The 26,418-nt window shown below is 33.4% G+C and overlaps 6 protein-coding genes and 1 long non-coding RNA gene across 12 annotated transcripts; 3 read left to right on the top strand and 4 right to left on the bottom strand.

Moving 5' to 3' along the window:
- Positions 1 to 186: 186 nt before the first annotated feature.
- On the bottom strand, positions 187 to 3,964 carry LOC126863482 (amyloid protein-binding protein 2). Its single transcript, XM_050613710.1, has 9 exons — positions 3,821 to 3,964; positions 2,869 to 2,982; positions 2,541 to 2,791; positions 2,279 to 2,458; positions 1,952 to 2,207; positions 1,742 to 1,866; positions 1,386 to 1,665; positions 1,147 to 1,312; positions 187 to 1,077 (listed from the first exon to the last, which is right to left on the bottom strand). The coding sequence occupies exons 1-9, from the start codon at positions 3,962 to 3,964 to the stop codon at positions 848 to 850; spliced, it is 1,746 nt and encodes a 581-aa protein (XP_050469667.1). The 3' UTR covers positions 187 to 847.
- LOC126863508 (uncharacterized) lies at positions 3,964 to 13,059 on the top strand. Of its 6 annotated transcripts, none has more exons than XM_050613773.1 (7): positions 4,111 to 4,337; positions 5,267 to 5,533; positions 7,669 to 7,890; positions 10,119 to 10,318; positions 11,120 to 11,278; positions 11,750 to 12,098; positions 12,716 to 13,059. In XM_050613773.1, the coding sequence occupies exons 3-7, from the start codon at positions 7,701 to 7,703 to the stop codon at positions 12,874 to 12,876; spliced, it is 1,059 nt and encodes a 352-aa protein (XP_050469730.1). In that variant the 5' UTR covers positions 4,111 to 4,337; positions 5,267 to 5,533; positions 7,669 to 7,700; the 3' UTR covers positions 12,877 to 13,059. The 6 variants fall into 6 exon arrangements, with proteins under 6 accessions (XP_050469731.1, XP_050469730.1, XP_050469732.1 ...); XM_050613775.1 differs by having other exon boundaries at positions 4,443 to 5,533; positions 7,669 to 7,869; XM_050613776.1 differs by having other exon boundaries at positions 4,443 to 5,533; positions 10,119 to 10,294.
- Positions 10,402 to 11,795, bottom strand: LOC126863528 (uncharacterized). The gene is made up of 2 exons (XR_007688877.1): positions 11,647 to 11,795; positions 10,402 to 11,425 (listed from the first exon to the last, which is right to left on the bottom strand). It is a non-coding gene; the product is annotated as an uncharacterized LOC126863528 (long non-coding RNA).
- A 251-nt stretch (positions 13,060 to 13,310) lies between the features above and the next one.
- On the top strand, positions 13,311 to 16,271 carry LOC126863517 (uncharacterized). Its single transcript, XM_050613796.1, has 5 exons — positions 13,311 to 15,167; positions 15,236 to 15,450; positions 15,538 to 15,610; positions 15,700 to 15,786; positions 15,926 to 16,271. The coding sequence occupies exons 1-5, from the start codon at positions 14,938 to 14,940 to the stop codon at positions 16,119 to 16,121; spliced, it is 801 nt and encodes a 266-aa protein (XP_050469753.1). The 5' UTR covers positions 13,311 to 14,937; the 3' UTR covers positions 16,122 to 16,271.
- Positions 16,272 to 16,291: 20 nt separating this feature from the next.
- Positions 16,292 to 17,967, bottom strand: LOC126863506 (uncharacterized). Its single transcript, XM_050613768.1, has 6 exons — positions 17,555 to 17,967; positions 17,263 to 17,475; positions 16,990 to 17,171; positions 16,731 to 16,914; positions 16,484 to 16,655; positions 16,292 to 16,405 (listed from the first exon to the last, which is right to left on the bottom strand). Exons 1-6 carry the CDS (start codon positions 17,798 to 17,800, stop codon positions 16,293 to 16,295), a joined length of 1,110 nt encoding a protein of 369 aa, XP_050469725.1. The 5' UTR covers positions 17,801 to 17,967; the 3' UTR covers position 16,292.
- A 455-nt stretch (positions 17,968 to 18,422) lies between these two features.
- On the bottom strand, positions 18,423 to 21,744 carry LOC126863495 (meiosis-specific with OB domain-containing protein). The gene is made up of 8 exons (XM_050613736.1): positions 21,240 to 21,744; positions 20,994 to 21,125; positions 20,328 to 20,596; positions 19,894 to 20,116; positions 19,707 to 19,820; positions 19,428 to 19,587; positions 19,145 to 19,352; positions 18,423 to 19,055 (listed from the first exon to the last, which is right to left on the bottom strand). Exons 1-8 carry the CDS (start codon positions 21,358 to 21,360, stop codon positions 18,855 to 18,857), a joined length of 1,428 nt encoding a protein of 475 aa, XP_050469693.1. The 5' UTR covers positions 21,361 to 21,744; the 3' UTR covers positions 18,423 to 18,854.
- A 30-nt stretch (positions 21,745 to 21,774) lies between these two features.
- LOC126863513 (alpha-soluble NSF attachment protein) lies at positions 21,775 to 25,505 on the top strand. The gene is made up of 5 exons (XM_050613791.1): positions 21,775 to 21,963; positions 22,480 to 22,676; positions 22,761 to 23,026; positions 23,106 to 23,279; positions 23,397 to 25,505. Exons 1-5 carry the CDS (start codon positions 21,872 to 21,874, stop codon positions 23,544 to 23,546), a joined length of 879 nt encoding a protein of 292 aa, XP_050469748.1. The 5' UTR covers positions 21,775 to 21,871; the 3' UTR covers positions 23,547 to 25,505.
- The last annotated feature ends 913 nt before the right edge of the window (positions 25,506 to 26,418 follow it).

Below are 26,418 nucleotides of genomic sequence, written 5' to 3'. Positions count from 1 at the left end.
TTCACATCCTAATATATCAAATGCAGACTAAATGTTAGTGTCTGGTGACATCACGTTGGTGAAGCGCAAATCGACCATTTACGTAAAGTTTACGAATTTGAAATTTTTTACTAAAAATTGCCGGTTATTGGTTAAAATGACTAGCAAATTTATGCGGACGGCAAGGTGTTTAGGGAGAAAAAAGAATTCATTTTTACGTTTATTTTAAAAGCACAAATCTGTACATATATTCCTGTTATATTAATTTTTTTAATTTATTATTCTGAAATCCAAAAAATTTATCTAGATTCGTCATTTATTACAATGTTTGTATAGGAACAAAATATCAATAAAAAGTAACAGTACATCACATATCACATATTTGATTTCACAAAATTTGTGAATAAAAAATACAATTAGATTTTACAAAAATAATTACAGTTATAGTTATCCGATAAACCAATTTTATCTGAGAATTATCTGAGAATTTTTGTTTAATATCTTGTAAGTCATCTGAAATGTGTGTAAATCTTATAATGATAAACATGTTCTAAATGCTGCTGACAATTGATCTCGACGCAAAAACATTCAGCTCTAAACGTTCTCGATTTTTTTTGCTAAAACTAGTCGTAAATGTAGTTAATACGTACAAAATGGTGAGGTACAAAGAAGAAACACGAAGTTCATGTGACTATGTTTGAAGAATCTTAACGATACTGCCCCAAATATATGATTCACGGTATCCTGGGTCATATAACGTAACTCGTGATTTCATTCATACTTTGGCCCGAGTTACTCCAACAAAGTTGGAATCAATTAAACGTCAATCGGCGAGACAGTGATTATTAAACATTAATATACAGCTATATTACATAGAAAAGAATGTTTCGATTATTTCTTTGATTGGTTGTGGCCGTCTTTTAGGATCAATCGTTGGTTCTTCTGATTCCAAGTGTTTATCTCTTAACATTTTCCAATTATTTAATATTGTTGCATATTTTAGAACCTTGGGGTATTCGTTCAGTTTTGTGTAAACGTTTAAAAGTCCATGATAATCATATTCTAGGCCACTATAGCTTTTACCGAACAATTTTAAACCTGATATGATAAAAGTTAATTAGAACGAATGACTAAGTATGAAAAAATTATATAACGCAGTGCACATACTAATTTCGATACTCCTATAATAAAGTTTCTCAGCGTCTCTGTATCGGTTCATGTGGTAATTATATAACGAAGCTAAGTGTCCTATACTCAATCCAACTTCGTGATCATCTGGTCCTAATAATTCTTCTTTAATACGTATAGCTTTAAGATGCATTGCTTCGGCTTCCTAAAATTAACGACAAAAATATGGTAGTAATGTCATAAACGTTTAATTAAGTACATTTACGTGGAATATGTACCTTACATTTCCTCATGCTTTGATACACACGTCCCAAATTTCCATAATGTTTTGCTGTTTGTACGTTTCTTTCGCCGAATGCCTCTTTTGCCGATTGTAAAGCGGATAAATGAAGGCATTCAGCCTTGAATAGTAGATTTTGTTTCGACAATTGCGTCGATGTATTATCTAACGCTATTTCTTCGAGAATTAATGCATTTATTCTTTTTGCGCTTGCTAACAACAAATGATCCCCATGTAAAAGGTTTAACATTATGTCTATTGCTTTCTCAATGTGAACACTGTTCATTTAAAGTGAAATAAAATTGTATGACTATTTTAAAATTGTTAAGAGTGATAAGTAACGGAATCATTTACCTTGCTTCTGGAAATTCGCCAGACCTATACTCAAATACGTAAAGAGCATAAGCTAAATCCTCGTGCGCTAACGCAACGTGTAAATTCATTTTACCAAATATTTCTGTTCTAATTGCTAAAGCGTCCTACAACAAATAAAATGTTAAAAAATCGCGATGAAAGTTATATCGTATATAGAATCGTATCGATTCACATTACGAACGTACGAACCCTATAAAGGTTTACACTGTTGATTATGTTATCAAAGTTTAACCAGTAAAATCCATAATCTATAAGGACGTTACTGTACACTGGATGATCAACACCAAATACTTCTTTAGCAAGATATACAGCCTGCCTGATCAAAAGACCAGCTCTCTGAAACTCGCGTTTTAATACACACGATTTTGCCGCCTGCCTTAACACATCAACAGTAACACGCGCAGACAACGCTGGTTTCAACTCTTCAAGTGCTTCTATACTCCATCTAAATCATCATGAATTGTATAATTAGTAATAAACACGACGAAGTTTATAAAAGAAAAATGCAATACGTACCTGTAGGCCTCATCATACTCGCTTTTCATATAAAAAAGTATACTAAACTCAGTATATATAGCTGCATAATTGTAATCATTATACCCGGCCTCTTTTAATCGTTCTATTAACTCTATAGCAAGCTGATGTGTTTTTGCGGCTTGTAAAAATTCGCAATACGCTGCTTGTACGTGTAACAATCTAAATTTTTAAATGCTTATTACAAATTTATATAAATCTATGTAAACATAAATTAAATGTTTAGTTACCAAACATATCTTACTTTCTACAACATTCTAATGTTCTACACCAATTCTGAGGCGTAGAATTATTCGCAAGACATAATTGTTTGCATGCTAGCAACACCTGTTCGCTTTTAGCATACCAACCACCATCACTGAAAAATCCACCAATTCTTAAGCCTAGGTTTATTAATTTCTCATCTGCAGCTGGATTTTCACTAACATGGAGATAGCATACTGTGTAACTCATACTCAACTCTTCTTCAACTCGTATTTTATGATCTATAAGGCTCTGAAAAATTAATGGAAAAGAAAAGTAAACGTACACACAACTTCTAATCCATTTTCTCAATAAGAATAAAAAATTACCTGAAAGCTCTGTAGTAAATGTACACGACGGCTAGTGACTGTTAACATCTTGGAGAAAATTTCCAGATTGTTGAAGTCACACCCCAGTAAACATAATCTTTTTTCTTTGTACAACTGTAAAGCAAAAAGATCTCATAGATTATTTTTTTCATATAATTGCATTCATTCCTAACTTAAAAAGGGTGATGAATGAATGTTAGAAAATTTATAACAGATCTATTTTGCGATGAAATAATAGTGACGATTCGCACTATGAATATCTAATCAAAATTAATATATAGGAATAAAATTTCTATTGTATTATTAACAAAATTCTACAACGAAATGGACAAATGAATATATTTACATTTACGCACTTGTCAGAAATGCAATTTCGCATGATTCATATGCGATTCGATATCCAACGCGAAATAAACGCAAAAAATTGATTGCAAAAAAATTGATTTGCTGTAGCGTAGAAGCACATACAATCAAAGAGTATCTCATATTTAACGAATCGTTCTACTGTTCCAGGAATCATTACGTTGCATTGTAAATATATACAAAATATAAAAGCTAAGCATTAGCCGTAGAGGTTAAACATATGACAAGTACAATTTCTGTAACCCCCTTTCTGTTAAATCATCGTAATTTATTTGCCGTCATTCCCCACAAATCCCAGCTAATTCTACAAAACCTTATCGTCATACCCAATGCCAAAATACATTTTTATCATCTACATATAGCTGTCATAATAAACAGTGTTATGATCGCACAATCGAACACGTAACATCGTTTTACATATCTAAATCAAAAACTAAAATCATAAACAGAATGAATTGTTTTTTTCGAATAGAATAACAAAATAACGTTAGACAAATAAAAAAGTTCATGGTTAAGTTGGTGAAAAAAAGTGGACGTTTTATCAGTGGTTTGTGAGGCGTTTAAATGGAGAAAATGTTTTGACGTTTACCTGATAATAAACATCAAACAGGACATCGTTCGGTAGATCAGGAAGATACTTCCTCAGCCTTAGAAACTTATTCGCGATTGCCAACACGCTCGATTGGTAAAGAGTTTTCGGGGAAAAGACCGGTGGATTGTGTGTTTCGGCCATTTTCCTAGAGGCCTTCGATAATCACGAACGCGCACACAGCCGTAATAATTGCTGTCACGTCGTCTCCGTGCGCATATGCTGCCGCGGTGCTCCGCCATCCAACCACCAGCGACAACCCCCACTTAGAAACGATGGTAAAAGTAAGTGTCTAGCGCGCACCAGATAGCGAGATCGCGCTAATTCCTTTTTTTTTCCTTTTTATACTTGTTGCTTACAGTGATTTCGCGATATTCTCCACGGATCAATTCCTAAACCGTTACACAGCCATCGAGCTTATTTTTTGTGCCAGGCGCGTTATCAGTTAAGATGCTCGACTCAAGAATTGCAAAGATTTTCTGAGCCAATTTGCTCATACTACGATCGTATGTATAGGGTAAGGTTTGGGTTATTTGATTCGGTTTGGGTTATTTGAATTTCAGTATTTTAAAATTCGACACTGTATCTTGTATAGAATAATTAAACTTATTGTATATTATAGGTAGATTGTGGATATTTATGCATCTTATTTGAAAGAACAAGAAGACTCACGAAAGTATTCGAACACTTGTCATGGAATTTTTTTTATGAATATATTATATAGATTATATGGAATTTTTCGAAATTTCGTTAGTATTATAATTTGAAACCAATCTGAAAATGTATATGAAAGTCTTTGTAAGACACTTATTACAAATATAAACTTAGTGAAAAATTAGTATACATTATGAATAGTAGTCTTAAATATGCAATTAGTGCTAAAGTGATGGTTCTACTATATATAGCAGGAAATTAATATAGTGAATAATTGTCTATTTAAATACTTTGGTGATTTTTGCGACGAAAGTTCACCAATATAATCACTAATGAGATATGCTAATGAGATTTCAAAATGTTTTGTATAATATATACATACATAAAAAGGATTCTAGTATTGTTCGAATATGATAACGAAATAAATAAAATAACAGAAATTAAGTATACACATTCTACTGAATTATAATAATTGTAATTGAGATACTAATATTAACTGTACGAACTTGTTACCTTTTAATGTGTAATGGAAATATCCTCATGGAAAGTTATGGCTATCAGGCTGTCAATTTGTACAATATATTTCACCGTTTATCACGCCATTTATAACAAATTAAGTAGTCTGTTCTCAAACGTAAGTCGCTTAAAAATTTGTTCGCAACGGAATTTTGCAAATTAAAAGGCAAATTGTTTAACTTAACCAAAAATTCTAGCATTCAAATAATCCTACCTTACGCTATATTCGCATTAGAATTGAATCAATGTTACAAATCGATATTTCTTTTTTATAAGGATGTATATGCAATATATGATAGTATACATTAATAGAGAAGAAAACACGATGAATTTTGGAGGATTAACTTTTTGAAGAAGAATGATCGAAAAGATTAAACGTCGATGAAAAAGCGATAGTAAACATACATATATAGTTCAGAAAAAAGAGAGTCGATATTGTTGTGATCGTGAAAGAGGCTAATTAATGGCGCCAGCATTGGGCCATGTCTTCTTTGGCCCGGACTTCCTTTTCCAAAAATACGAGCTGCAGGATAAACGTCTAAGGTGATTCAACGTCGTCGTAATCTTTGGCACGGTGCAAAGTGGCTAAAAAACGGTAATCGGTTAAACGAGCAAGTGAAAGGAAATTGGCACGCGTACTGCCACCGATTGTGAAAGCTTCAATGTCAAATCGTATGCTTTTAATTGCATTAAAAATCGGATATCTCGCATTCGACGAATATTTCGAGTTATAGCGAATAACCAAACAAATCGGAACCTTTACTCAACATTGAATTGTTTTTTACAATTTTGTGCATTTGTATATTTAGACGCGCGCGCGCGTATTGCGAAATACGTAATTATAACCTTGCATTCCATCGAATGCTTGTACGAGTGATTTCATTACCAACAATTAACATGTTGCTCCTATTAGTTGGCAATCGCGCGCAAATCTGCCGGTAAAGTCGTTTCTATACACGTGGCTATTGTGCACACGTTCCGTACTAATTCTATGCGTGTGCATTTATACACATATGTATATGCACGTGTATTCATTTATTGTGCCATGTATGTACATATGTATCTCGAAAAGTTCGTATGCCTTGAAAAGAAATTTATATTCGTCAAAACACTGCGATATACGGTTCACGAAAACATTCGGACACTTGCAGAAATATTTCGTGAATATATCATTCGTGTTGTACGGAACATTTTGAAATTTCATTGGCATTGTATATAATGAGATTTCTATATACATTTTCAGATTGATATCAAATTTGATCAGTATAATTAGCATATATAATTAGTAGACTCCTAATTTTTATGCAATTTTATATTTCAACATAACTAAAGAAGTGGAACCTACATGAGAATTTCTTTGTCCCATTAAATGTTATAATGCCTCGCTTTGAATATTTTTTACATTTCACTTTTTACATTTTTGCGTATTATGTACATTTTGTACATTTATGTACCTTCAAATTATAGTAAATAGTATGAGCTACCATCTTTTCAAGACACGCGTTACAAACTACGTTTTTAAAAAGCAAACTTTTATAGAAGAGAATATTTTTAATAAGGGATACGATACAAATTTTAAAACGTTTTATTGAAATAATAAATAAAAATTCTATTTGTTACGTCCGGTGACTCTACGTTTTTTTTTTTTTTAATTTATTTATTTACATTTTACAATTTGTCCAGTAGAACATTTGGTAAAATGTTATAGCTTAGTGATATAGTAATATAACATGTGGATGGCTACCCCCAGTGGGATACCATGTGACTCTACGTAAACCAGAATCTATCCCTCGGTCGAGGCGGCTACTAGCTGTGCAAATATAATAGTCACACTGCAGTAATCCTAAAAAACCGTCATAAAACTGGCCATTTTTTTCCGTTAGGGCCCTCCATTGTTATAAAATACATTCAGGTCGAGACGTTCCTTAGGATTATTGTTCCATCAGGTAGAAAAAGGGTCGGTCAGGTTTCCTCGTGTTCAATGGTCATTTTCATCTGTAAGTGTCCGGTATTGGGGCGACCAATACCCAGCAATAATTTTCCTTTGCGACAGCATTGTCACCGAACTTCAGTCAATATCTCTTGACTAGTTTTTTAGCCTTAGACCATTTGTCATTTGTTTAACTTATTGTTAATTTGTTGCCTTAATCATTTGTTTAACTTTTTGTTAACTTGTTGCCTTAGTCATTTGTTTAATTTATATCTATACGCACTGAGCGTAACTGTCTACAAAATTGTTGGAATAAAGTGTATATTGTAACCTGTTACTTCAGTGTTATAATCAGTTCAACCACCTCTATTATTCTAAACGAAATAGGAGATCGATCATTTCGTGGTATCGATTATCTAACTGTAACGGGAATTTACGACTCCCGTTGGCGCTTTTCCTCGCGATCGCGTCTCTCCGCGAATGGTCGAACACTATTTGTTATTAGTAGATAGCGGATGTTTATGCATTTATGGAAAATTTAGAAGTGTAAAAATGTATATAACATGTAAAAATATATAAAATATTTAAAATAAATTTCTCATTATAATATTTAGTGACTGGAACAAATTTTTGTATAGGTTATATTTCATTAGTTAAACTCACAAAAATATAAAATTGCATAAACATTTGCAGTCCAATTATGTATTAACTATTGAGAGACAGAGACCTATATTGATTTTATTTTTAGAGGTATTTTCGATAGTGCACAAAGTGCACAGAATGGAAGAGGAATGCCCCCAGGAGAATAGAAGAGACGAGACAATGATGCAGACTACGGTCACGGGACCGAATACCTCAACGGATAACGTTTGCGACAATGGAACACGTGTTTCCTGTCAAGAAGAGTTCACGTGTTCTCTGTATATCTCGCGTGCCGTCGGACCTCAAGGTCAAGTACAAGGAATACCAGGTGGCAAATTGCCTACTTCTTTATTTAGCGTATCCTCCGCTTGCATAAGTGGCCACATGTACATTTATAATATACAATGTGCCTAAAATTTGCAGAGTAGTTGCAAGAAGTATTTAGACACCATTATATTTACTACAGAATTTACTTTGGCTTACCAAAGTATTTAAGCATTCTATGTTCATATTGTATGTGTTATACATTTTGAAATTTTATTAGCACTGCAACGAGACTATCATGATTATATTGGTCAAATTTCAGACCAATCTGAAAATGTACCTAAAAATTACAAGATATTTGCAATAAATATATGTCGGGTTTACATTAGAATTAGGGTTAGGGGCGTAAAGCGAATCTTCGTTTGGATTACACGTCGTCGTTATGCAATAGAGAAGACATTGGCTAGTGCAAATACGATTACCATAGAACCGGACAAGTAACCGTGGTGATTAGATACTCGAGAGACTAACGACAATGATCCTAGGTTCAATAACGAATCCGCGGACAACGGGACGGTAGTCGTACGCACTCGCAAAAATCTAAGTCGGATTCTGTGTTAATATTCGCTGACCGTAAGGAGTTAATTCTTTTTTTTTGTCGATGAGACCGCAAGAGAGAATGACTTTCCGTCCCGGTGATACCCCAGAGGAAAACTATGACGGGGTGTGTCTAAGGACACGAGATCATCGGATTCGTCGGGGACATCCTACGTTCGGAAAGTAAGGGAAATTGACGTTGCTGCTAATTGGCCAATCTCCATATCGGTAGTTAGAAAAGGATGCTAGCTGCCCTTGAGGGAGGGTTGCTAGTGGGAGACGTCGTTCGTGGAAAAATAGGTCTCTCCTGTCTTCCCGTAACTGGGACAAAGACTGTGTATCTGTTAAAGGATTTTAGGTAACTAGATATTAGTGTTTATGACGGCCCTCGGGCTAGCCAATCACGTACTGTGGAGACGCGTCGACATCTGGTAAACATCCTGCCCGGAGAATAGGATCTGCATTTTTTTTTTTTTTTTTATTTATTTGTTGAAATTACAATCAATTCTCGCGTTGAGAATTTTCAGTAATTTTTCTGGCGTGGCGCAGTGACATGGCTGTTTATTTACAATAAGTTAATACTTATTATAGATAGGTATAATTTATAATCTATAAGTATTATAAGTAAGTGCATATGCTTGATTTGGATAATTAAATGAATCTAACGTTTAGGTCTAGCGGGTAGTGCCTCTTCAGCCTGCGAATCTGATCCGTCGTATCGAGTAGTCCAGTGATTAGGGGGTTTCGGTGTTTGTTGATTCTTTTGCTGTATCTGTCGCTATATTTTGCTATTTCCTCTTTGACGGTGGGTATCTTGAGGTCGCGGTGTATTGTTTCATTGGTTACATACCAAGGTGCGTCAATTAGGGATCTTAGCGTTTTCGATTGAAAGCGTTGGAGTATTTCAATGTTGGAGTTACTTGCTGTTCCCCATAGTTGGATTCCGTAGGTCCAGACAGGTTTTATTACGGTCTTGTAGAGGGTAATTTTATTCTGTAGATTTAGTTTGGAGCGTCGGCTCGTGAGCCAATAGAGTTTTTTTAGTTTGTCCTTTAGTTGCTTCCTTTTATCTGAGATGTGTGTCTTCCACGTTAGTCTCCTGTCCAGGGTCATGCCCAGGTATCGGACTGTGTCCCTGCTAGGAACAAATGTTAAAAATGGTCGAGATTTATTAATATAACGGATCGTTTAAATACTTTTGTGGTCCCTGTAAAATAAATGCTTAGACTAAATATCTTGTAATTTTTATATACATTTTCACATTTATTTCAAACTTGACCAATATAGTGAATTTTCAAAATGTTTCACATAACACGCATTATATATTTATAAAAGATGTCTACAACTTTGCCTGCACATATACTAATTAATTATATCTAAATAATTAAATTTCATATCGTTTGATTGTACTGTCATATACCTGCAAAAATTTAATACTGTAAAAATGATATATTTATTGGTAAATAAGAATACGTGCAAATACTTTTTGCAGGCATTGTATGTTTTTTTTTTCTTCGATACGACAACTGAAAATATGCAATCGGTATACTGTTACGTCAGAGTGTGTCAGTTCTATCTCGTGTTTGAGAAATGCTTCTCAAAGCATGCTGCAACAAAGAAATAGTTTTACGATATTAGTCCCCCTTGACGGCAAATGTTTAGATCTTGTTAGAGTTGACGAATAAGTTATGCCAGGTGGCGAGCTGCTACGTTCCAATCTAGAAGATGTGATCCGCGCGTCCGATCCATTGGCAGCCTGGCACGTGTCTGAAACACCGTGTGGCCTGATTGCGGCGTTCACACGCGAAGCTGACGCAGAGAAACTGTTGCAGCGTGGCGATTTGGCGCGTATTTTCGAAGGACCCGTACAAGTAGATACAATAGATGCAGTAGATGTATATATGTTCCTAGTTAGCGATACTCTACTCTATGTTAACAAAAATCGATGGGTAATGCAACAGTATAGTTAACGTATTCATTACTGCTCGAATTTATTATTCTATTACTTATAAATAGATTATAAATTCGTTTATACGTTTATAGAAAATTTAATGAAATGTACAGAATACAGATAGTAGTATACAAAAGTATAAAGAAATGACCAGGTTATAACGTTCTTCTTTACAAATTCGCATAAATATACGTAATGTATAAATAATTGCTATACATTGTGCATCGTCATATTTTATTTCTATATTGTTTACATAATTGATGAAAATTTAATCAAATATTCGACATCGTGTATATATCTTGAAACTATGTGCCCTTTTATTGAATTTAACGTGAAGCGAACGTGTTATATTTAAAGATACAAAGAAATATGTACATATACAATACGTAAGCTCGTAATTCTTCTAATTTCCTTAATAATTATCCAGGTATAAAATTTTGATATCACATTTTTCTCTCCGTACTGAAGAGTAACTATGCAAATGTACAAATTCAACAGTAAATTGCGTATGAAATTACCATATAAATGTTACTTCACGTTGTAATCGGCCGCTTTCCTCTTCGCTTTCTCTTATGCAAGAAAATGAGATAACCGAGCTTGCACAACGTAGGCTTGTCTCACCAAATCTCTGATCGTTTAGGCGATGTTATGAATATTTTATTTGCATATTTATTCCTTTCTCCTCTTTCATTCCTGTCTTTTGCATTCTTTTCAATTAATTATAATGTTTCTTTTTTTCAATCAGGTGGCTCGATTCTCAGCAAAGGACTCTCGTTATAGACAGGCGGTTCTTCTTCGTGATGTACCCTGGGCCATTCCACTGCAAGATATTAACTCCGCGCTGACGAAACAGGGGATCACGACAGGAAGCGTTGAACGTTGGCGACAATATATACGCGTCGAGGTAATTACCTCGCTGGCGAAATGCTGACACGAAAAAGGAAGAGAAAATACATAGATTTTCGTTAAAAGCCCCGTAATCTTAATCAGCCACGTCGTACGATAATTCGGTTAATTTAAACATTAGACGTTAGTTCGATGCCACGATGATCTGTGAAATGATCATTAAATAACTTTCAGTATAAATATCTTAAAGCAATTTTGATTATATTTTAAAGCTATTTATTGCAATAATTGAAACGATCATCGAATAGATATTTAATGAGAAAATATAGATTTTTATAGACAACATTATATAACTTCACATATAAAGTATATATACATATATATAATTTTGTTTATTGCAATAAATAAATCACAGAGAAGTAATACCTCAACGATTCCTTTCATAAATATCTAAGAGAGACCGCCAGGAAGTTGTGTCGTCTAGTCATTAGCAAGATAAAATCGGAACTGATTAAAATATTCTTCTCAGGTGCTGGACGCCGGGCATTACGAGCTATTGTTGCGTCAAGGACTGGACTTCTTCGGTGCGGCTCGATTCAGTGCCATTCCAGAACGTTGGTGGCGCGGAGGAACCGGAAATGCCGGTGGACCGCTGCAGGCAGGACCGGGAATAGTCAGCAACTTTCTTGAGACATCCAACTTCCAAACGGGAGATGGTGTTCTTCAGTGTTATCGGTGCCAGGGTTTCTGGCACATGGCTGCCAACTGTAGACATCTGCCACGTTGCGTTCGATGCGGAGAGCCTCACAGCGTTGAGTTTTGCCCCAGGCCTCGAAACAATCCTATCTGCTGTCATTGTTCCGGCCCTCATCATGCCGGTAGACATATTTCCTTGTGCGTTAAACGAGGCTACTCGATGATCACTTCGTCCAATAAATATTAGGAACTGATATATGAAGGCCACAGATGAAAAACACATTTCCTACCTTTCAAAAAATAATCTTGAGAGACATAAAAATAGCCTGTGGATGTTTATACAATTTAATATCTTTATGAATATAATTGGATAAAATGGAGAATTCTAAGTAGAATTTAGAGAAAAGGAATGTAAGATGCTAAGCATGATAACGAGTACCTTGAATATTTTGTATATTTTTACATATTGCATAAATTTTGACACTTTTGAACTTTTCATAAATGCATAAACATCCTTATTGTAAGCATTAGACGGGAAAATTACGCCTGATCGAAGTCTAAGATGTGCATATGTGCGTACATTTCCTTCCTTTTTTGTCTTTGCCGTAACGTTTCTTAATTTACTGTTCAATACCCTGCTTCATGTATATATTGGCGCTATTTGTTATTAACTTTGACAATAGATATAAAATATGCAATCTATGCAAACTATTCAGATCGTCGAGTAGTTAATGAGTTCATTAACATTACACTGCTGATCATATATCTGTTCAATGTATTCATACATTTCCAATTCCAGGCTACCGACAATGTCCGGTTCGGCAGCAACTTTCGAACGCTACGCCTATTAGTATCACGCTGAGCACTACCCGGATTGGAAACCAGTACCCGGTGAACGCGGCTTCCAAGACGAACGCGTCCGCTCACGAGCAGCAGCCCTTGAAATCGAGTCAATCTTAACGAGAAATTACCACATATCAATGTATCGATTCTGTCCATACATTGACCTTAAGCTCTCGTAAATTGCACGTTTATCGATATTTAATAGGTGTGCTACGGTCAGCTACAGAGTTTCCAAGCTCGCGTTCAATTCTTAAATGAAAGAAAGAAACTAACGTACCAATGAACATTCTTTTCTATCTTTTTTACATGTATTTTTAACGATGTTTTTATAACTTTTAATCGACGTATAATTACTCTCGTGGAATCATTTAAATTGAAGATAATAAATCCATTAGAAAAATAGCAACTTTCTAATTGAAGATCACACGGGAAAAATATGATAAGTCCATTTTTGTTTATCTTACAATTAAATTCGACGATATAAACCTTTTGGAAATACGTGATAAGTCTACAATATTTTATAAAGAATAATATTAATTTAGTTGTTATGTTAGTTTAACTTAATTAATATTAGTCTATATATGACTAATCTTATTAATACCTTTTAAATGCCCGAGAGAATAATAAAACCACATTTTAAAAATCAAATGTGAAGACAGTTTTGATGTTTGACAACATATACGATAAATGTGACTTATCATGTGTTTTACATGTGGCCTTCAATTTGTTTCAATGTTCGAATAGAAATTACATAGAGATTTTCGAGATCCACGGAGACATTCCGTTGAAATTAGCCATGTTTAGTAGTCAGACGATTCTCTACTCTTCGTCCCACTTTCTTCGCCCTAGTCTTTTCGAATCTGGGTTCCCCCCAGGTGCGATTCAGATATATCGTTGTTCATCGGTCAGTTAGTGAGTACTTTATACAGTTCGTGTTGATAAAAGAATGAGAATGGAGGGGCCTCAGCAGGTATATACCTGCGAATTCTCTAGATCGATAAGTCGAGGTGGGGAGGGCGCGATACTCACCACACGCCGTCCCACCAGCTCAGCTTGGGGCCGTTCAGCAGATTTTCAGAAACTTATCGAGTTCCACACGAATCCCGATTCCACCGGCGACAACACTCAACTTCCAGATTCTACCTGCGTGCATTATAGATATGTTATAGTTCAGCATAGTTCAGAGCGACGGCGCATTGAATCTTTATATATATATATCTGGATCTTATGTCTTCATAGTTGTGTGTGGAAAATTCAAACTTATAGTGTGCTTCTCGTTAAGTGTAACCATCATGCAATTGATACTTCAAGAATGAAAAGGATGGAAAAGACCGGTCAGGTATGGTCACTTTAGGGTTGACAACTTTTAGATTTTAGAAAGCAGGCAAAATACGTATTGTAGCATTGTAATAGAAAGTATATAATTAAAGGAATATATAATATGTCACCGTAATATGTAAGCAAATGTGTGTACGAAAAATCTTGCCGAATTTTAAGTTATGCAATTAGGAGGTATATATGCTTTGAAACTAGTTTAATATTCGCTTTTACTCTTTCCCATGCTAAACTTTGTCTAGAAGTTATGTAATTCTTGATATTGAGTTTTCATAGTAGACTGCCATGTAATATTTAATAGGTTTGCCCCCTTTCTTTGATGAGTTCAGTGTCTTTAGTTAGTTTACTTGAATGTTTCTTTTCCTTATACTTTTTTCCTTTAAATACCGCGCTTTGACAATGAAACGTTTCCGCGAAACGATAAAGCAAATGATCATAGGTATTTCCATATCTGTATCTAATAATGGGGTGAAGAAACATTAATGCTAGTCCTCTAATAATAATTGGTACTGTTTTGCAGCAGCCGTGATTAGAAAGGGAAATCCTCGAAGGTGACCACGATTAAAATAATCGTTTGAATAAATTAAAACTAACAACAAAAACAGAAACATTTCTTATTCAGAATTCAAGGCGACGAGGATCGATTCCATTTATAAGCGAGGTACACTTCGATCGAATTGACGATGCAATGCGTATTTCCCCTGCACCGATTTTGCAATTTTTCTGTCCTCCGTTTGTCACATGGATAATAATAGTTTCCGGCATGAAAATCCCGAGGATATGATTAAAAAGATCATGCGGAAAGATTAATATTCTTAGTGCAGCACGGATTAAAGGATAGACATGATCTCCACGAGTTGGATATTCTTCTTGGTTGTGACCATCAGCTCTAACAGTGTTCAGCAGCCGATATTCTTCAAAAATCCTTTCAAAGGACTGAATGGTATTGTTCCGAGGACTAACGCGTACATCAGAAACGAGATTAGAGCCGTTTATTACTATGATCAAACTGTGGCGGTGGTCGATCTCGGAACAAACAACGAACTACATAATTGCAATCTGATCGAAGTATAGTAAGTGTCTTCAATTAGTTTTAGAGCAATGTTTATGCATGAATAAGAAATTAGATCGGTATCTTTAGCGAGCAAGAAGAGGCTAATGAAGTTTTAAGAAATCTGTCGTCAACTGCAGTCCCACAGCTGGTATCCTTCGAACAAATGACGAAGCTCATGCAACAGTGCGAGTTATTGGACAAAATCCAGCACGATACGTTATCCACTGAGATGTCCCACACTGAGAACAAAGGTAGTCATGGTGTGGGTAGCGTGTTGTCTCTTCTCTCAGGCATCTTGCCAGGTAAATTTTTATAATTACTAGTTATTTTGTATGGTATTTGTAATTCACATCTGCTGAGGTAAACTTCAACGGTGTCGTCGTTGGTAGGTACAAAATGGTGCGGCACCGGAGACATCGCTGAGAACTACCACGATTTAGGTCATGAAGCTCAAATTGATAGGTCAGTGCGAATATATTATGGTTATCAGAGCTACGAAAAGATTACGGTTGATTAAACGACAAAGATTTTAACATATTTTATTTTTCTAGATGTTGTCGCAGTCATGATCTTTGCCCTGTAAAAATCCGAGCTCAACAAACGCGATACAATCTCACCAATTATTCTATATATACCAAGTAAGAAAATATTATAAGTTTTCATTTATGCATTCGTATAATTGTTTTGCATAATAATAATCGTATACTAATCGTTACAATTCGTAGAACTGTTTATGATTATTGGTGCTTGACATGAATTTTGTTCTTACCTTTGTAGATCGCACTGTGTGTGTGATGAGGCGCTGTATCATTGTTTGAAAGCTACAACGAATCCGACAGCGCAAGTAATGGGTCGTATATACTTTAATGTAATAAAAGTACCTTGCATCGAGGATGTATCGGAGGATACTTTGGAGAAACATACATCGATAAGAATAGGACGACGATTTATTCCTGTTCAAATGAGTTATTAAAACGAATGCAGCATTGCAAAGTGTTACCAACAATTTTCATATTTTTATACCATCGTTAATATAAAGTGTGCAATTGGGAAGGAAGATTTACTGTTGTATAAATATTATACATATGTAAATATAATAATTATAAAGCTTACGCGATTCCGGCTCGATTAGTTGAATCAGTACCTATTGATCCTGCTGAGTTGTAGATAAAATTGCTTGTTTCAAAAATGACAACCGAGGAACGATGTTTTGTATCATTTCCTTAATGTCAAAAGAATTGTGATTATAAAGATTACCTGTAAAAAGTATTTATTTTTGTCTGTATTTACAAAATTACTATCTTTATAATGTAACAATAAAGTATTTCTCATTACCTATTAACCATAATGTTTCTTTTCTGATATGTATATATTGGCATGAAAGCAATCTATTGATCAATATCTCTAAATCTGATTGGGAATATTTTGGATTTTCTAATAGCAATTTTGCTAATTGTCCCGATGTCTCTTGCACAGTATTGGCCAATATTCTTATACTTGCTGTAATCTAAAATAAAGAAGAACTTTAATATCATAAATCAAGTATAAATATATGTTAATATTAATGGAGTCGTGTGCTCACAAATAGAAAGTTGTTTGTATTATTTTCATACAAATAATCCACTATCAAAGGTACTACATCATATAAAGAGGAGTTACAAGATTGTTGCGAAGATAATAATGCTAGCAACCAAATAAGGTATGGATCTTCAAATGAAAGAGTTCTTCTTATAGTAGCATTAGCAAGTTCAATCATCTCATTATCTCTAAAAGCATTTGTACAATTAGTGAAATATTTTTAAAGAGTTTTAAAATAATTAAGTAAGAAGGATAGTTATTACTGGATGTATATAGAACCAATATGCACATAATGCATGGCTGTATAGGCTACTGAAGGCACGATCATATTATCACAGTTATGCATCAGGGATATAATATATTTTAAGCAATCTTGGGCATGGAAAATTTCAAATGCTTTACTGCTTCCCGAAATCAGATTTCCCATCGTCCATATACAAACTTCCTAATGAGAAAACATATCATTAACTTTATTAGTATAAAGTGTATAGCATTAATTAGTATAGTGATAGCATTATGATCATTTTATAACTTACCAATAGAGGATAGTTTAAGGTATCTAATTCTGTAATAAGATATGGTCCAATGCTTTTAGTTAATGCAGTACATGCCTTAGTATTTCCAAGTGCTATATTACAAGAACAGCTAGCAGCACATAACTGCAATGCATTATTATTACTAGATAAATCACGTACCAAGGCAAATAAGATATTGTTCACTTTTAAAAAAGAATTAACATTGTCCTCGCTCTAACAAAGAATGAAAAGCCATGTTAATATACTTATTAACTACAATGCATTTGATATATATGTATCTTTATATTATAACCTGAATGAGAGCGTTTTGCAGTTGACCATACTCTTCGATAGATAATGTTCTCTTTTTAAGAGCTTTTGCCTTTTCAACGACGAACTCTGTTGTAAATGACGAATTTGTCATACGGTTTCCTAAAGCCACACGATTTTTGTTCCATGTTTCCGTACGATTTTTCTCCCTTTCCGTGTGAACCAATTCTCTCACACTTTCCCTAATAACCTCGACAGTATCTTCTTTAGTTGATTCTTCTATCTCCATCTTCTTTATAATTATTTGAATAACTATAAAAAATTATGCGAACAATAATTATAAAAATTAATTTACAGAGAATCGGTTTTAACAGCGGTGCCTCATTGTACGATGTTTATAAAGTGTTGATATTTAAACGTGACCAATCAGAAGATCGCAATCAGCTGATCGAAGTCATATATATATATATATATATATATATATATATATATATATATATGTCGGAGATGAAAGGACATCGGAGCCTTTCTTTTGGAATGTTTGGGAAGGTCCCCGATACTTTAGTCCAGACTTTTTATTATAGCTGTACTTAAATAATAAAACCGAGAAATAGTTGTTTATGATTTAATCCGAGTATAGGGGTCCAAGATTTATAACAGTGGGCTTGGGCTCGAAGTAACATAACGGGTCGCTAAACGTAGCCGCGATCACGGGAAGGACATGTACCTAACAGAGGTATGGGGTAATTACATAGCTCTCCTTAAAAACAAAGATTGACCCGAGGGGTACAGTGAGGTACGGAAAGCAGTCCACTTGGACTGAGTTTCAGTCAGATAAGTTCTACTTGCACTGGAGACACGAAGTACGTTGAGACACACCCGAATCGTGGATCGGTAAGTTGAGTTCGACTTAGGCTGTGACAGAAATCGCATTCATCATCCCGTTGACCGTGGATTCGTTATCGAACCTAAATTCATTTTCATCAACATCTCGATTATCTCATCACCGCTATTACTTGTTAAACTGTAGTAATTACATTTGTATCAGTAAGATATCATCTATAGTACATTACAACGATGGCCAATTCACAGGAAGATTCATTATACGCCCCTAACTCTAATGATAATCCGACATATATAACAAAATGTGTAGTTTCATTCATTATTCCTTTTAAAAATCCTCCAATTGTTTCACAATGCGACTCGAAAACATAAAGTTATGTTTGGCATGTTTGATAGATGATGCAATTATTAAAAAAACTATAAATGGCTAATTTCAATTCTATTCCATAATATTTAAGAATGATGCTTTATTGATATTTAAGAATGTTAAAGAATGAAGTTTAAAAGTCGTTCGAGACAAGGTCGTTAACCAGCCCAGTATCTTCATCCTCATCTTTGTCTTCTTGAATTCGATAAATCGATAGAATATTATATATAGCATTCGGAAACGTGGCTGCAGGACCAAGTACGTGTAAACGTATGTCACACTTTTCCAGCATATATTTCCACTTTAATTCGGTACGTTGAGGAAGTATCATTCCCTAAAAAGATTTACAAAAGGATAGTTATATTGAAATCTAATTATCGTATAATAATATAATTTTATAATTTTAAATATAATTTAACAAACCTGAAACTCATTAGCTGTGCAACCAAGAACACGTTCAGCCGCATCTCCGGACAATCGACAGCCAATAAGATAACCTGTGTTATCTTTTAAATTGACTTTTAAATTGAGGCTTATCGTGTTTAGGGGCACGCGAGTTCCATTGCCTGATGGACATTCGAGATTCATACACGAATCCCGATTATCATCAATGACTTTCTTACATAAGGCGCTAAGAGAGACAAGGAATTGTAAAGCTACTATGTTAAAAAATATTGATTACTGAGGGAAAAGAAAATAAATTAACCATCTAATCGATAGTATTCCAGGGCTTAAGGTCTCCACATTTATATCCATTACATATGCCTTTAAAATCGTAGCGAATTGAACCCTTTCTCCTTGTTTCGGCTTTTTATTCAGTTTTTCAGAAATTTCTCTTATGGTCATTACATTTGTGATTGTATCAGCTATGGAAATGGATTTTGGGTAATATTAATTCAAGCTTTGTATACAATTACAAGTACATGAAACGATACAAATCACATGTAAATGAACAAATTTATAGGATGTGAATAATTGTTCTTACGATTTGGTGTAGCGAAATTTCCAGACATAATATCATTATCATAACACTGCACCGTGTTTCTTATGGCTGTGCATTGCGGTATATCAGGATTCTCGGTGATCATTGTTTTTCTAGCTGTGAATATACATACATATAGATGATATCATATGGAAACTTTCCCTGCTACTTTGACTTTTTGAATTACAACCTATAGATAAAAGAGTTTTTTTCTTGAAATTATCGTACGCGATACGAGCATCCACGAGGAGAAGCACACTACGTTTTGGTTCCCATAACGCAGCTCTTTCGATCCATTCATTTTCCCAAAGTACTAAGGACGCTACTTTGTCCGTTGATCCGTCTACTGCCTCAAAGTTACGAAACTTTATACTCTTTCCGTCGCGTGTTACTGCGTTTCGAATATCACTGACCTATCAAATATGAAATTTACATTATCCTTCAATTAAGAAAATAATATAGAAATTTAAATCTCAAAATATATTTTCTATCTGGATTATTAGAATTAAATATATTTGTGTTGCAAAAATTATGCAAAGGAAAGGAAATTTCTTTGTAGCAGATATAAATATAAAATGAAAATTTCATCGATATCCTCTGATGATTTCTAAATTTAAAGCATACAAAAGTAACAGCTACTATGGTGTCGACATATTGATCGCGTAGCGCATCCAAGTTTTCAAAAATGCTTTTCAGAGTTCGCAGGCCAGTCAGCTTCTTAATCGGGAGCATCAGCAAAGGTTCATATTCTGCGCGTGTTGGTGCGTCATGAATTTGCACTAGCGAGTTGCCCTCGTTCACCGTTAGACTGCACGAGCTGGACACCCACGGTACAAACGCCTCGTTCCTGTCCTCTGAACGCCGCTCCAACACTTTTGGATTTATAACTTCCACTGTAAGTTAGATTTAAATATGTATAACTTAATTGAATATACATAAATTGACTAACTAAAAAAAAGAGAGTGGTGGAAGATTATAAAAATAGAAATAGATAGGAGAGGAAACAGTTATTTTGTGGTATAAGGATTTATTTAGCTTAAATTTGAATTCAAACTTAAATATTCAAAATTAGATTCAAATTCGAATATTTAAATTTAAAAAATCCAAATATTCTTTACATTCAAATTCAAATATTCAAATTCAAGTTCAAGAACAAATACAAGATAAGTGCAAATTCAAGTACAAGTACAAGCTCAAGCTCAAGCTCAAGCTCAAGCTCAGGCTCAAGCAACATTTCAAATACAAATGTTGTGCAAGTAATGCATCATTAATCATTAATTATTCACAAACCTACGCTCCCAATATGAAAAGTGGAAGTTAATCTTCTAACAAATAGGGTACTGCCCCATACAGTTACATTTATAGAATCTTCTTTTGAATCGCGTAACGTAAATGTCCATACACCTCGATCACCGTTGTTAACTAAAATTAAAATTGTATTAATCTATCCATACATAAATCGCAAAAGTACTCTCCACGCAAATTTGTTGAGTTCGTTTTTCTAAACTCAATTTAAGTAAAAAATAAAATTCATACATCTCGTACGTGTAGCATCGATCGTTTTCATGTTAAAACTGTTTACAATTATGCCGATTACAAACGCATTTTGCATTCCAGGACGCAAAGATTTTAATGCATGTTTACACACGCCCGACATTATTGATGTTTTTAATTGTGATAATAACTTTATTAAATTGAAACCTTTCTCTGTTCTTAACACTTTGCTTCTGAAACAAACGTAAAATAATTTTTGGCGCTGTTGTTACCAACTATATTTAAATTCAAAATATCAATTAATTGAAAATCGAATCTAACCTAATTATTATCTACTTAATCTAGTTATTTATCTCTCTAGTGTATAATTATCTATTTTAGAAGACAGAATATTTTTTATTAGAATTATTAACGTAAATTATAATATTTAAATATTATTTATTAGAAGAAAAATTATTAGCCAATTACAACAAGGCAGATTTCGAAACATCATTATGAACTAGGCTTAAAATAGATTATGTTCGAACGTTGGCAATCCTGTTGGCGATGATACTTGATTCACTTTCATTGACTTTAGTGACGTCGAATCGGCAGAGTGGGAGGTGATTTTTCCTGCGAAGTTCATGATTTAAGACATTTTCGAAACTGTTACGTGTCAGGATTCATCGAAAACCATGGCTGACAACGAACAGAAAGCGTTACAATTAATAGCCGAGGCCGAGAAGAAGCTAGCATCTTCCAAGAGCTTCCTGGGTTCTCTATTTGGGTACGTTTACTACATCGATTTACTTGAACTCGTCCGCCACTAAATTTCCAATCTCGATTCGCATTATTTATTTACTTCGATTTACAATGAAGATGAACATTATGCCTTTCTTCTTTACAAAAACATTGTTCTTTTATGATACATTTCTTTCGATTGTTCAATAAATCGTTCATTTCTATGCATTTGCATGTGTATATCACTATGCGTAGCAATTTCACTGCCGATATAGTGTGTCAAAACTAAATTATGGTGCAGCATAAGAAATATTAAAATCATGAAAGCATGTAATTTTTGCACGTTGTTTTACTCTGATGTGTCTATTTTCTTTATTTTTATCTTTTATTTTATTTTTTATTGTCTTTTACCTTTTAATATGTAACAATATTTGTTACTAGATGACTCATGGTGCAATAATTATGTCTTGTATACGAGGTGAAATCGAGTAATTTTGAGATACAAATAAATTTCGTTGATATTAAATTTTAATTGTTGAGACGTTTAATATTCTCATTATAGTGGATCATCGAAGGTTGAAGAAGCTGTAGAATGTTACCAACGTGCTGCAAACTTGTTCAAGATGGCAAAGAATTGGAGTTCAGCAGGGAGTACATTCTATGAAGCAGCAGAATTGCATGCCAAGGCTGGTAGTCGTCACGATGCAGCTACCAATTATGTAGATGCTGCTAATTCCTTCAAGAAATCTGATATAAATGGTACAGTGATAATAACTTTCAACGATTGCATCTGTAACCAAGGAGTATGAAATCCAATAATAAATTGATTGCATGTATTTATAGAGGCAATTAGTTGCCTGTTAAAGGCTATTGAAATTTACACCGACATGGGTCGGTTCACGATGGCAGCCAAGCATCATCAAAGTATAGCTGAGATGTATGAAAGCGAAGCCATGGATCTTGAGAGAGCAGTTCATCATTATGAGCAAGCCGCTGACTACTTTCGTGGAGAGGAGAGCAATTCCTCTGCCAATAAATGTCTTTTGAAAGTTGCACAGTATGCTGCTCAGCTTGAAAATTATGAAAAGGCTATACAAATTTATGAACAGGTAATGTTCCTCTAATAATAATCGGAATTGTGATAAAAAAAGAAGGGATTATAAAGCTTTGTTTTATTTTATTCTACAGGTTGCATCTGCATCTTTAGAAAGTTCTCTGTTAAAATACAGTGCGAAGGAATACTTTTTCCGGGCGGCACTGTGTCACTTGTGCGTTGATACATTGAACGCGCAACACGCGATTGAACGTTATCAGGAACAATATCCTGCATTCCAGGATTCTAGAGAGTACAAATTGATAAAGGTACGAAATATATTCTGTTATTTATACTCTGTTAAGTAAATATCATAAAATCTTCCTTGTTTAAAAGAAACTCGATATTATACTCTGATATGGTAGATGTTTTAATCTTTATTTCAGACACTAATAGAACACATCGAAGACGAAAACCTCGAAGGTTTTACAGAAGCGGTAAAGGAATACGATTCAATTTCGCGATTGGATCAATGGTACACGACAGTATTATTACGTATTAAAAAGCAAGTTGATGTTAATCCAAATCTACGCTGATCGGTTGTTCCTACTTTGCGCTATTTCCTGTCGATGATATTATTAATCCAACTCTATATGTATTCTTTTTTAAATCATATCCTGCTTTCAGTGGAACTTGTAAAGTAGTTTCGTTTTTATATCCAAATATATTTTTCATAACATCTCCTTGCTCTCTTGGCAACTGTTACATGTTTCATCACTTAAGTTATCACGTTACTAATAGAATATTGTCATGAAAAGAGTATAAACGAAAAAGAGAAAGTGAACTTCAAATATTCTATGGACATTAATAGTTCATTTACGATGCCGATATACAAGGCATACAATTAAATATATAAATACATAGTATCGGAACTTTGTTGGCATTATCATACCTATAAATACATAAATAGCTTGCCAAAAAGTCACAGCTTGTACAACTTCATTTTACCGCCTGCGATTGCGATGAATTATTAGGACAAAAACGATTGTTTTCCATGAGTTTAGTCGTTTTAGTAGAATAATGTGGTGCAGTTTTATATATATATATATAATATTTTTGAGCGGTTATTGATATTTATTATTAGTAATTTGGAATAATTAGTAACAATAACAAATAAGATTTTGTAGTTACAAAAAAAAGTTATAACTTATGTTTCGCCTGGAATTGTTAAAACAAAACGATAGATTGTCAGTTGTTATCTTTACACTGCCAGAGTGTCAAAATAATGAATATGGTGTGCATATTATCTTCTTATGGATTTAATGTATTTTACGTTAGTATCAAATTTTCTTTTTCTTTCTTGATTTTCGCAGAATTTTATTTAGTCTGAAACTTTAAGTGTATGTATATAGTATGGTTATGATATTTTAATAATTTTTAAAATGGATGGAACATATAATTCATAATGTTGGAAAATGATCATGACATGCATTTAAGTGTAAATATAGTTATTTCTTCTCTTTTTTTTCTTTTCTTCCTTTTTGGTTAAGATCGATATTTGTTGGTACTTTCTTATCGTTGAAAACTGATTTTGTCAATGTATATTTGTACTTAGAGATATGTAGATTCGAAATAGCTGGTACTAGTGATTAAAAAAAGCGATTATCATTGTAAAAATTTTTAATTTATTTCACCATTAATTTATTGTTATTTAATCAATTGTACGTCGGGAATTTACTACAGCATTTCATATTTAAAACAAGTTACATATATAAATATTCTATTGTTAAGTAGGAATAGAAAATAAATACTTCTGCATGCACAGAAAGTAACGGAGCGTGCACTTCATAAATATTACTAAAAAAAGAAATACAACTTTCGATGCACGTAATTAATGCTACATTATCTTTTTCGAATTGTATAAGAAAATTCATTGAATAAAAAAAAATTTATTTATTCTTTGTACACATTTATCTATATATACATACATATATATATATATTAGTTTAACAGTTGTAATTATTAATCGATAGATAATGAATAACATATTCATATGATCATGATATGTTTCTCTAAAATCTGAGAGTTAATTAATGGCGCCCAGATTTTCTATTATATTCTACGTATTGTAATATTAAACTGCGTATATTAGATGCGTTCTTTCGAAAACTCTAAAAGTAAATACAACTAAACTTAAGCAAGTCATTTCATCCAATGTGTTCGTAAGAAATTTATAAAATTTAATTACAGCTATGCGTGATTGACATGGTGATGAGAAAAAGTATGTTTATGCGTTCTTTATCTTTTTGTTCGCGAAATATCATTAAAAATTTACTTCGTTACTTTACTTAATTTACTTAAGTCGTATAGCGGAAAGAATTAGCGTGTACGTATGTATGGTGTGAGTACTCTGGATACGTATACCCCTCTTGAAAAAAACAGAAATTAAGTTTTTTTCGTGCATGAGGAAATTTATTTATATATACATATACGTACGTCCGTTATTGTATATTTAGTTTATGTATTTATGATTAAAATGGAATTATGTTACGATATTCGAAGCTCTTCTCGTAATTTGATTTACACTATTGCGTTTGTAAACTGATGACCGCATTGTTAAAGACCTAATAACAATTATATTAACAGCACCACATGATAGAATTTTTTAGTGGCAATATTAACATGCTTGAGAAGTTATAACCCCGTAACAAATAATAAAAAACGATATCATACCCTACAAAAAAATATTTAGTAATCAAATACCATTTTTAAGTGTCTTAAACAATATTCCATAAAATGATCGAGCATTATATGCAACTTTAACGACAGGCGGAATGTTAGTAAAATAGACAATATAATAGAGTTCTATGTGTCATTCAGAAAATTCCACGAAATTAATTGTTCGAAGCATGTGTAGATTTCTTTTTATATAAAAATTTGCAAAGTGCGTAGTGAATATCAGTGAGCAAATAAAATTGTAGTTTGTCTTCATATTGTATTACATATAGTTGATCGCATATTACGATAGATTTACTTTGTAAATAAAAATAATTGAATACAAATTCGTAGTTGCTGTCTGTATCATGAATTGTTGTATCTTCACTTTATAAGTTACAATAAAACAAATTAAAAGTACCGAAGTTCCTTTTAAAAGCGAAATTTAATAATTAAAGTCGGATATTAAATAGAATATATAGTGACTCGTGAAAGTACATATTTGAATATTTATTATAAAAGATTTAAATCTCTAATCACTAAAAGATTTCTTTAAAAGAAATTAACATTTAACATAAAACAGTTTAGATATGTATATATATTCTATATGTTATATAAAACAGTTTGAAATTTCATTACTACGATAAGATATGACTTGTAATTATACATATTGGTCAAATTTCAAAACAATCTGAAATTATAGTTTTTATATACGTTTTCAAATTAATTTCATATTTGACCAATATGATGATG

The sequence above is a fragment of the Bombus huntii genome, chromosome 3, assembly GCF_024542735.1.
Source record: "Bombus huntii isolate Logan2020A chromosome 3, iyBomHunt1.1, whole genome shotgun sequence".
Classification (NCBI taxonomy): Eukaryota; Metazoa; Arthropoda; class Insecta; order Hymenoptera; family Apidae; genus Bombus; species Bombus huntii.
This window is presented reverse-complemented; position numbering and strand designations above follow the sequence as displayed.

Excerpts from the sequence above, each read along its gene's own strand:
- LOC126863495 (XM_050613736.1), bottom strand. The coding sequence starts at position 21,360 with ATGTCGGGCGTGTGTAAACATGCATTAAAATCTTTGCGTCCTGGAATG. Across the intron at positions 21,126-21,239 it reads CGATGCTACACGTACGAGAT|TTAACAACGGTGATCGAGGT; the intron begins GTATGAATTTTA and ends TTTTAATTTTAG. Across the intron at positions 20,117-20,327 it reads CCATAGTAGCTGTTACTTTT|GTCAGTGATATTCGAAACGC; the intron begins GTATGCTTTAAA and ends CATATTTGATAG.
- LOC126863513 (XM_050613791.1), top strand. The coding sequence starts at position 21,872 with ATGGCTGACAACGAACAGAAAGCGTTACAATTAATAGCCGAGGCCGAG. Across the intron at positions 21,964-22,479 it reads TTCCTGGGTTCTCTATTTGG|TGGATCATCGAAGGTTGAAG; the intron begins GTACGTTTACTA and ends TTCTCATTATAG. Across the intron at positions 23,280-23,396 it reads GAGAGTACAAATTGATAAAG|ACACTAATAGAACACATCGA; the intron begins GTACGAAATATA and ends TCTTTATTTCAG.
- LOC126863517 (XM_050613796.1), top strand. The coding sequence starts at position 14,938 with ATGATCTCCACGAGTTGGATATTCTTCTTGGTTGTGACCATCAGCTCT. Across the intron at positions 15,168-15,235 it reads TGCAATCTGATCGAAGTATA|CGAGCAAGAAGAGGCTAATG; the intron begins GTAAGTGTCTTC and ends CGGTATCTTTAG. Across the intron at positions 15,611-15,699 it reads CATGAAGCTCAAATTGATAG|ATGTTGTCGCAGTCATGATC; the intron begins GTCAGTGCGAAT and ends TTATTTTTCTAG.
- LOC126863482 (XM_050613710.1), bottom strand. The coding sequence starts at position 3,964 with ATGGCCGAAACACACAATCCACCGGTCTTTTCCCCGAAAACTCTTTAC. Across the intron at positions 2,459-2,540 it reads ACATTAGAATGTTGTAGAAA|ATTGTTACACGTACAAGCAG; the intron begins GTAAGATATGTT and ends TTAAAAATTTAG. Across the intron at positions 2,208-2,278 it reads GAGTATGATGAGGCCTACAG|ATGGAGTATAGAAGCACTTG; the intron begins GTACGTATTGCA and ends ATGATGATTTAG.
- LOC126863506 (XM_050613768.1), bottom strand. The coding sequence starts at position 17,800 with ATGGAGATAGAAGAATCAACTAAAGAAGATACTGTCGAGGTTATTAGG. Across the intron at positions 17,172-17,262 it reads CCTTAAACTATCCTCTATTG|GAAGTTTGTATATGGACGAT; the intron begins GTAAGTTATAAA and ends TTTTCTCATTAG. Across the intron at positions 16,406-16,483 it reads AGAAACATTATGGTTAATAG|GTAATCTTTATAATCACAAT; the intron begins GTAATGAGAAAT and ends TACTTTTTACAG.
- LOC126863508 (XM_050613774.1), top strand. The coding sequence starts at position 7,701 with ATGGAAGAGGAATGCCCCCAGGAGAATAGAAGAGACGAGACAATGATG. Across the intron at positions 7,891-10,118 it reads TCAAGTACAAGGAATACCAG|GTGGCGAGCTGCTACGTTCC; the intron begins GTGGCAAATTGC and ends AAGTTATGCCAG. Across the intron at positions 10,319-11,119 it reads ATACAATAGATGCAGTAGAT|GTGGCTCGATTCTCAGCAAA; the intron begins GTATATATGTTC and ends TTTTTCAATCAG.